The sequence below is a fragment of the Eulemur rufifrons genome, chromosome 15 (assembly GCF_041146395.1).
Source record: "Eulemur rufifrons isolate Redbay chromosome 15, OSU_ERuf_1, whole genome shotgun sequence".
Classification (NCBI taxonomy): Eukaryota; Metazoa; Chordata; class Mammalia; order Primates; family Lemuridae; genus Eulemur; species Eulemur rufifrons.
The window spans coordinates 82,158,114-82,168,055 of NC_090997.1; the positions used below are offsets into that span (position 1 = coordinate 82,158,114).

A 9,942-nucleotide genomic window follows, 5' to 3' on the forward strand; every position below is an offset into this window, starting at 1 on the left:
GTACTATTAGAATTATTCAAAAATTGACAAATTGCTAAGAAATAATCTTACATCTTAGAAATTTTAAACAAACACAAGTCCATTTTCTATCATGCATGAGCATCTCTTTATTGAAATGAGGACAAATAAGCCTTGCTGGAAACTATAAATCTTGTTTTTAAAAAAATCATTGAACTATATATGTGCTTCAGTATCCTGAAATACAATTTAAGTAAGAAACTTTTTAAATAGATTTATATGGCCTTGTTTTATCATAAAAGCAGAGACTGGATCTTTTTAAATATCTTTTCTATAACATTGTAGTTGTCCACTTTCTATAACTGTATCATGCACTTTAGGATTTTAAACACAATTCTTAATTTCTTTTTACAAAACAAAGTATAATAGCATTAGCATTAGTATTAGAAGCATTCTAATAGCTACATATGATAATGGCATTGTTACTGTTTCAAAGTGAACATGATTGTGAGTATTAAGAAACTAAACATTTTCAGGCAGCCAGAATATTTGAGGTTTGTGTCCCTAGGCTGGTAGAACCTGATAACTCCAGATCTGATGTATCTCAGTCCCTTGGAATGAGATGGGCACAGGAGTTTTCAAAACTCTCAGGTGATCGGATTCCACTACACCAGACCCTAGGTCCAGTGAGGGCAGAGACAGGGGCCCACTTTTCACTGTATGTCCCCAGTGTTTAGCCCAGTACCTGATACCTAGGAATTCTTCAATAAATATTCATTGAATGGATGAATGGATAGTCAATTCAAAAATGAAGGATCAATATTGGTATAAATATATCTCTCCATTTCTGATACAGACTGAATTAAAAATTATCTATACTGGACAGAAGGGATTCCAAACCAGATATTTCCAAGAAAATATTCATCGCTTGACTCTGCCTTCCTTTTCTGTGTTGCAGGACTCCTTGGCCCTGCCAAAAGGGACGCATGGCTACAGTTAAGGGCAGAGATTGAAGGTTTGACAGATTCCTGGCTAACAAATGCACTTAAGTCTCTCTCAATTATTAGCACCAGGTAAGTGGCATTATTGCCATTTCTGTGTTTATTGTATTGAAGATTTAGTTCTAAGTGCACAGCATAGGTGAAAATATTTTAATTCCTAGATTGTTTTAGAGTTTGAAGTGACCTAACAATTCCTAGTCCAGTGATTTTCAATTTCCATGTGTGTGTGTGTGTGTGTGTGTGTGTGTGTGTGTGTGTTTGGGTGAGAGAGGGTTTCTGTTTCTCAGAATAACCAGGAGATTCTGTCTCTCCATCCATCTTTCCTCATAACCACTGATGATCCTCACGGAGTGGTTACATGACTTCCAATGAAAAAAGAAAGCACGTTGTTGGTGGCAAAGTATAAGGGGTGATGGCAGAAATAAAACAGTACTATTTCTACAAAGAATGCAGGTTTTAGGTCTTTTAGGCCATATTAGATAATACACACACAATTGAAAAGCATCAGAAAAGCAAGAGGAAGCTCTTGAAAAACTCTAAACTTTGTGTTCTTTGACCTAAACAGTGAAATTCTGACTTGTTAGTGGCGATAATAGAATTAAATTGATTGATAACTAGTTGAACAGCCGTATGCCATAAATGCTAATTCATAAAGTAATATAAATCTGGAAAGTGATAGCTAGTGAGGTAAGGATGAATCTTTGTACTGCCCTCTTCCATGGTTGTATTTCCGAGTTAGATGAATAAATGAAGATGAAAGCATGCTTAGCAATGTATAGGTAATACAACATTCAGAAAAAGGATTGTTTGGACTGATTGAATCAGGCTACAGAAAAACCTTGGCAGGTTAAAAGAAGAGTCTAATGTTAAGAACATGAAAGTAAATGAGTGTGTGTCAAATCCTGCACGTGGCTTCTGACCGCGTGGCATGATCACTAGCTGCGTTGACGAGAGAAAGTCTAAATGGAGGACAGAGGGGGAAGTAGCTTCCCGGGCCTGATTGAGGAGGCCGTGGCAGAGTACTTTGCTCAGTTCTGGGCACTGCATTCCAGCCGGGGCTGTGACAGAGTTGAAGCAGGCTGTTATTTATTTCTAAAAGATGTCTCCTAGATAGTTAAAAAACAAAGATTATTATATTATCTGTAGGTTACATTTATTGCATTGTATATAATATACGAGGGCTGTCCAGAAAGCATCCAGCATTGTTAATGTAACAGGAGATCGGTTTGAGCGACATGGGTGTAACCTGGAGCCAAGGAGGGTGGACTGGGATGCACCTGCGTGAACAATGATGACGTCACTGTACTAGTCAGTGGGGCGCTAGAGCCATTGAGGGAACTTGTGTTCTGTGTGGCTGTCACATTCAAAATGACTGAGTGAGTGGAGCAACGAATCTGCATCAAATTTTGCATTAAGCTTGAATATTACTCTGCGGAAACTATTCGGTTAATTCAGAAAGCTTTTGGGGATTATGCGATGAGTGCAGTGCAAATAAACATGTGGCACAAACACTTCAAAGGTGGTCTAGAATCTGTTGAAAGTGATCCACGTCCTGGAAGGCCTGCACCAAGCGGAACACCTCAGAATATTGAATGCGTACAGGTTAGGTTAAGAGACACTGGGAGAACTGTGTGCCTTTGTAGGGGACTGAGGCGTCCTATGAACAATGTTTCTTGGATATTGTATCTTCTTCAATAAATGTCTCTATTTTTCATATGACATAGCTGGATACTTTCTAGACAGACCTCATATACAGATTATTAAACAGATGGCCTTAAAGCAACTACAGGGATATATAGTTTTGAGAAATTAATAAAGTTATACCAAGGAAGGAGAGGAGAAAAATAAATCAATATGCACTGAATAGTTAAATGCTATGGAATTTGTTAAATTATATTTTATATATTATTAAATTATAATTTATATATTATCATATTGGTAGTTTTCACAAAATGCCCAGGAGGTCAGAAAATAGATGCTTTGTTGAATCATGTTATCACAGCCTTTAGCAAACTTAAGTTACCCTCTGACCTTAATTCTTGTTCTATGAATATAGTCTAAGGACAATCAAAGATGTAGGAAAAAATTTAGGTAGCATTATTTATAATGTTTAGAAATCAAAAGCCATCTAAGCAACTAAATTTAACTTTAAAAATTCTGGTGCATCTACATGGTAGAGTAGTTTGCACATACTGTTTTGTTGGGAGAAGGGAAATAATAGATGATATGATATAAACTAATAGGCTTATGATATTAAATAAATAAAACAGAATACAAAATTGCGTATATATAATAGTATGATCCCAATGGGAAAAAATTTGTATACAAACACTGAAAGTAAATGCACAAAATGCAGACAGCAGCTTTCTCTAGATAGTTGAATAATAATTAATGCGTTTCATTTTCTTCTTTATATTTTTCTGTCTTTTATAAATTTTCTATTAAAAATATATACAATGTTTGTAATTAAAAAAGAAATGATGTAACTCTGAATATTACACAGTGTAAGTGGTGAAACTTCATGTCAAAACCATATCTCTAAACTTAAGCCTGTGCTTTATTTTATTTCACCATGTTTTCATTCTGTAACATTCACCTGTATATGACTTTGAATAGCATATTGTTTTGACAAAATATTATATAGAACTTTAAATGTCACAATACAGTCATGGGTTTGTGTTTTATTCTTAACAATCTGCCGTTGTTTGGTGAATACATATGTGCTGATCGGCAAAACTGTTGAATATTGAAAAGGACATTTATTATGGAATTTAGAGACTACAGTGACAATTTTAAATCTATTAGAAGTTATTTAGTATTAGAAAACAAATATGTACATTTCTTCTCTATTTTAGGAGTAACTGTGTAAATGTCTTGGTAACGACAACCCAACTGATCCCAGCACTCGCGAAGGTTCTGCTCTATAGTTTAGGAGGTGCTTTCCCCATTGAAAATATTTACAGTGCAACCAAAATAGGTAAGGAAATTATTTTAAACTCTGTATGGAATGTGTTCACATCTGTGTGACTCTGCGTGGTTCCCCTTTTCATCAATTTCATTATTAGTACATGAAGCAAATTTGGATAAAGTTGCAGAGTCTCTTGCAACTCATTGTATGTGTAGGAATTTTATGAGAACTATTAGCTAGTGAAACTCTGAACTCAGTATCTGGGTAGTTCTTCTGTATATTTCACGGAATATTACAGCATATGTTATCTAAATAATATGGCATATCTCTTAGCCATGGTATTTAATAGTTTAATTAGTATGGGTTATAGTATTACATCCTTGCATATGCAGTCATCTAGATCCAAGATAAAAATACTGTTTTGGCATTACAGGGGAGTCTCAGATGGATTGAACTAGTGTGCTTAATTACAGAAAACAAAGAATTTCATGAATCAAAAAGCACATTTCCAAAACTGTGCAGTAGCAATCAAAGAACTATAAGCTTATTTATTTAGATATTATCTATCTATGCAGTTATCTTTGACTTTAAGTGGATTTCGCAGACTCAAACTTCTAATAAACATTCAAAAACACAACTTCATCACCTTCTGCCATCTTGAAAGAGTTAAAAGAAAACTGCTCATACCTTCCACTGTCTGTCAAGGAAATGCCTGAGAAAATAAATGGGTTGTGTAATGTGCCCTGAAGGTCAACAAACTTAGGCCCTGGTACATTGACAAGAGAGGTTCAAAATCCTAAAATCCCCCACCAAAAATAACTTGCCCTGGCCCTTGAGGAGGTCTGATATTGGCTCTGGCAAAAGGAGCCTCCAGTTGCAGCTGTTTCAGTACAGTTTAAGAGAGCTGTTCCATCCAGTAAATTCCACATTGTTGTGAGCACTATAATTCAGAGCTTGGGTAGCAATACCATGTATTTTTTATATAAATGTATGTATTTATGTTAGCACAGTTACTGTATAGAAGATAATTTTGCTTTTTGACAAATCAAATAACTTTATCCCGGGATAAACATTTATTTTAGTAGGGACAATATTCTTTTTTATTGGCCAAATTATTCCTTATATTTAATCTTTTATGTGTAAATCCACATCTTGGTATTTCCTCTTTCTTTAGAGCTGAACCTTCAAGACTTTTCACAATAACATGTTCAAGTTACTTGGCTATGCTACTTAAAATAAATTAGATAAAAATTGATATATAGAATTAAATGACAAAGGTTATTAAAACTTATAGTTGCCTGTAAAGTTGTTCCAGTACTCTTCGTGGAGTAAAACATACTAACATTTTCTATAGGTCAAATGCTTAACCCTAGTGACATTTTTGCAGCATGAAGCACATTTGTTTAATAACCTGTCCTAAGTAAAGATTTATGTTATTCAAGCGTGTGTTGATTTCATAAACGCAGAGGCTGTAAGCTAGTTCAAGTGATGTTCAAGAGAAATTAACTTAACACTTTATGAATCTTTAGGTTAATGAATGCAATGGCTGGAAGAATAAGCAGTGCATTGTTTTTCAGGCAAGGAAAGCTGTTTTGAGCGTATAGTGTCCAGATTTGGCACTAACATAACTTATGTTGTGATTGGAGATGGCCGAGATGAGGAGCATGCCGCTAACCAGGTAACTTCACTCTGAACTTTATCTCATTTATCTTCCAGGAAAAGAAAGTTGCTTTGAACGAATAATGCAAAGGTTTGGCAGAAAAGTAGTGTATGTTGTAATTGGGGATGGTGTAGAAGAAGAACAGGCAGCAAAAAAGGTAACCTGTCTCCAACAATGTCGGTGTGATACTTCTGATGCAAGCCTTTTTGTTTGCATTCCTGTAGTTTGGCCCAATGGCAGCTTGACAAGTGATTTAAATTTATAGATGCAAAGCAATAAGAGCATGAGAGGGTCAATACTTACATTCAAATAAACCATTTGGAGTCTAGCATTTTTTGCCTAAAATTTGATAGGAAATGCAGGAAAATTTAGTTATATTTATTTATTTGTGTGTGTGTGTATAAAGTAAATTTGACAAATATATATATTTGTGTGTGTACATAAATACACATGCATATATATGCACATAATGCATGCATATATAGATGACTGAGTGGTCTGTAAGGAAGAGGAGGGGAAACAACCACTGTTAAGCCCATGAAATTTAACAAGATAAAGAAGTTTAATGAGCCCCATAGAATAATCGTGTGAGTGGCTCATGAATCTCCTGTGCCGTATGACCCCTGTGAGCACCTACAAGTAGGTACTCTCCGTGATGATAAATACCAAGGGTGGATTTAGTAGCCAAAGAAAAGCTTCTGTAAGTGATTTAATAAGCACTGTTGGAATGAGTTGCATTATTCAGATCCTTTTATGCCAACTTGTCTTAAAGGCAGTGGGCCTCACATGTTATAAAAGAGTTTCATGTGTTCTGGTGAGCCACTGGTACTTGCTTGAAGCCAAGCATCTGGCTTTGAACGTGTTCAGAAGACCTCATAGGCTTATCTACGTATTAAAATAAGGCTTTTCATCTGGCCCATATTTCTGAAGAAGAAACCAAGGCAATTAAAAACCATTAAATGTTTGGTTCAACATCAAAAGAATGATATCAGGATTGGCCCCTGACACCAGACTGCCAGTCAACACAACACTGAGACCTGCTTTCTTCACCAAGTGACAGCAAAATATCAGCTAGCCAAGACAAAAGTGATAGCATTTATAAAATAAAGCAAAACGATAAATCAGTATTTTTAAACAGTAACATGTCAGCTTATATTGTTTTATATAGAAAGAATGTTACCCTTATTATCCAGAAGAAATTTTAAATCATCGTCTAATAAAGCCTTCACTAAACACTTGCGCTGGAGTGCTTTCCTGATTTCTGTTTCCCAAAACAAATCAACATAAACACTTTTCTAGAAAAGTTTATGGCAATAATAGAAAGAGAAAGGAAATGATTTATGTTTCTGGTCAATTTAAATCAGGCAAAATGGAGAAGAAGAAAGCGCATCCATTTTAGAAGATTTGGCGATAGTGTTGGCAGCCATACTTGAAATTCTCCATGCTTTTCCATCCCATTACGAGAGCGGGTGGGGGCTCTGCCTCCCACAGAGCACCTGGGTCTTCATTAGTGACCCATTAGTGCACACTGGCCCCAAAGACATTCTGTATGAGGTCAGGGCTGCAGCCTCAAGAAATACAACTTTCATTGCCGACTACCGCTTGAAATGTTTCCAGTCGCACACAATTGTAATATCTTCTGGAGTTTGTCAATGTCCTGAGTCTACGTTGTTTTGATTTTTTCATATTGGCACCATAATTACACACAACAAATAGCAGTCAATGATGTGGCCCCTCCAGGGAACATTTACACGTCTTATAGCCTGTGTGAAATTCACGTATATCTAGGTAAGGAGTGATATAATTCACTTTTCCAAACCAATAACAATATATGCCTTTGAAAATTAAAACTTACCAAGTCTACCCCCAGTTATCCACGGTGTGAAAGCTAGACTCAGTATACCAGTTGTTACACCTTCTGATTTACACCCGGAATTTCAAGAGAAAAAGGCGTGACTCCAAATGGATAAGAATCTCAGATAGAATGCTATTTCCAAATGGTTGTTTATGTAGGTACAGTTTGGGTGATGGTGAAGGCTTATAATTCTATTTTGAAATGCAGGTGGTTGGTTTCTCTAGTACCAGAATGCATGCTTTTCTTTGAATGTAGCAGTAATCGCATGTGCAGAAATATTAAGTATTGTTTTGTTATTACAAATAGATCTGAGCTGAATGAAAAAAAAATGTTACTTCTAGGTGAATTTCTGTCCTTTAATTTGCCCTAAACATATTTTGTTTGAGAAATTTAAGAAGAAATCTCAAAGTTTAAGAATAGGTATGTATAACTGCACTCTCCTATAGAAATATATAACATGAGCTGCATATGTAATTTAAAATTTTCTAGAAGCCACATTTTGAAAAAGTAAAAAGAAACAGGTAGAACTGTTTAATGTTAATAACATTTTAATTTAACCCAATATATCTAAAACATTATTGTCTCAACACCTAATCAATATAAAAATTATTGATGTGATGTTTACATTTTTTTTGTTCTAAGTCTTTGAAATTCTGTCTGTGTTTTAATCTGGACTAACCACATTTCAAGTGCTAAATAGCCACATGTGGCTAGTGGTTACCATATTAAGCAACAAAGAATTATGTACAATCATGATTATTATGATGATGCTTAATTTTTTAAATAAAATTTTTCCATGTTTTATATGTATTTCCATTGCATACATGAATATATATTTCATACATGTATATTCTAAAAGATGTCATCAGCTCAAACTTAAAAATAATGCTTTGCTTTGTCAGTTGCTATAGCACAGTGTTTTCTTTTTCTCATTATCATCCCCATGGGGGTCTTTTAGACATTTTTTTCCTAATCACCCCTTTTTGTGAAATTTTAATGCCACAGATATACTGTATACTGGTATATCTTTGGAGAGCCACAAACCATTGTAATGGCTAAGACTTTCTGCTCTACAAGAACCTACTTTTGTCCCCTTAGGAATAATATCTCCCCCATTGAAAATGTGTGCTACAGTACTTTCTCTCAACCCCATGCCAGTGCAATAAATCAGGTCAACTCCACTGGCTTTATCCTAAACAAGTAAGAGAGTTCTCATTCCCATATTTTTTCTGCTTTCTATAGTCTAGCTTCAAATTATTTCTCACATAGGTCACCCTCTTTTCCTCTTAAATAAAAAGCCTTAGGCTTAAGAAGTTTATTGTTTTGTTTTGTTTTATTTTATTTTCAATTGAGAGATGGACGTTTAAGAGTGAGACATTGATTAAAGCTTGTTTTGGGCCGCATGCGGTGGCTCACACCTGTAATCCTATCATTCTGGGAGGCTGAGGCAGGAGGATATCTTGAGATCAGGAGTTGGAGACCAGCCTGAACAAGAGAGAGACCCATCTCTACAAAAAATAGAAAACTTAGCTGAGTGTGATAGCGTGTGCCTATAGTCCCAGCTACATAGGAGGCTGAGGCAGGGGGATCACTTGAGCCCAGGAGTTTGAGGTTACAGTGAGCTATGATGACGCCACTGCACTCTAGCCAAGACAACAGAACAAGACTCTGTCTCAAAACAAACAAACAAACAACTTGCTTTCATCAGCCAGGGAGGATTTTGATGCCCACTTGCTTTGCCAGATGTCGATCTTGGTAATGATACTTTCCAGAATAAATAGTAAACCACCTGAGAAATTTCAATATTTGCTTTTATTATCATTCACATCCAGTTCAGATCTATTTATTATTTTGACAATGCCATATTGGTGCTGCCAAGCCTTCAGATGTGATCATCCCTCCTTTAAATTCCCTCCCTTGAACTTGGGTGGACTGCACATCCTTGTGTGCACTGCTGCTTTGCTGAGACGATGTTTGTGATCTCTCTCCATTCCTCATTCCTTCCCCTTCTCTCTCCCATCCCTCCTTCTCTTAACCACACAGCACAACATGCCCTTTTGGAGGATATCAAGTCACTCAGACCTCTTGGCTCTACATCAAGCACTGGAATTAGAGTATTTGTAACTGTGTTCTCTAGCTGGAGATCCATTTTTTATATTTCAAGTACACTGAATTTTTATGTGTGATTCAATGCCTCTGGCTCTACACATATAAATTGTCTTAAAGGATGAAATCATATTTGGAATGAAAATTCCAGAATGAAGAATTCAGATTGCTGAATGGAATTAAACTTTAGTGCTACAGAAAGGAAGCTCTATGGTCTTATATTTACAACACTTTAATGGGTTTTTTAAAAAAAAAAATCTGTGGAGGTTGCTGGTACACACCGAATGAGTCCTAACTGGAATTAACAGCTTTAGCAAAGAACTCTTACCCTGGCAAAGCAGCAACACACATGCTCCGTCTGACAAGGTCAACAACATTCCTCACAATGGGAGATCTTCTCAGCCCTGAGGTTTGAATCTGACTTTAGCCTACCTAGCCCAGAAAATCTGAATTG

General features: G+C 35.9%; 1 protein-coding gene across 1 annotated transcript in view; it reads left to right on the plus strand.

Moving 5' to 3' along the window:
• EYA4 (EYA transcriptional coactivator and phosphatase 4) overlaps positions 1-9,506 on the plus strand; it is a 102,233-nt gene extending 92,727 nt beyond the window's left edge. The window contains exons 17-20 of the mRNA XM_069489093.1: positions 917-1,031; positions 3,815-3,936; positions 5,584-5,684; positions 9,426-9,506. Coding sequence (XP_069345194.1) covers positions 917-1,031; positions 3,815-3,936; positions 5,584-5,684; positions 9,426-9,506 — 419 coding nt within the window. The remainder of the gene's footprint in view (positions 1-916; positions 1,032-3,814; positions 3,937-5,583; positions 5,685-9,425) is intronic.
• The last annotated feature ends 436 nt before the right edge of the window (positions 9,507-9,942 follow it).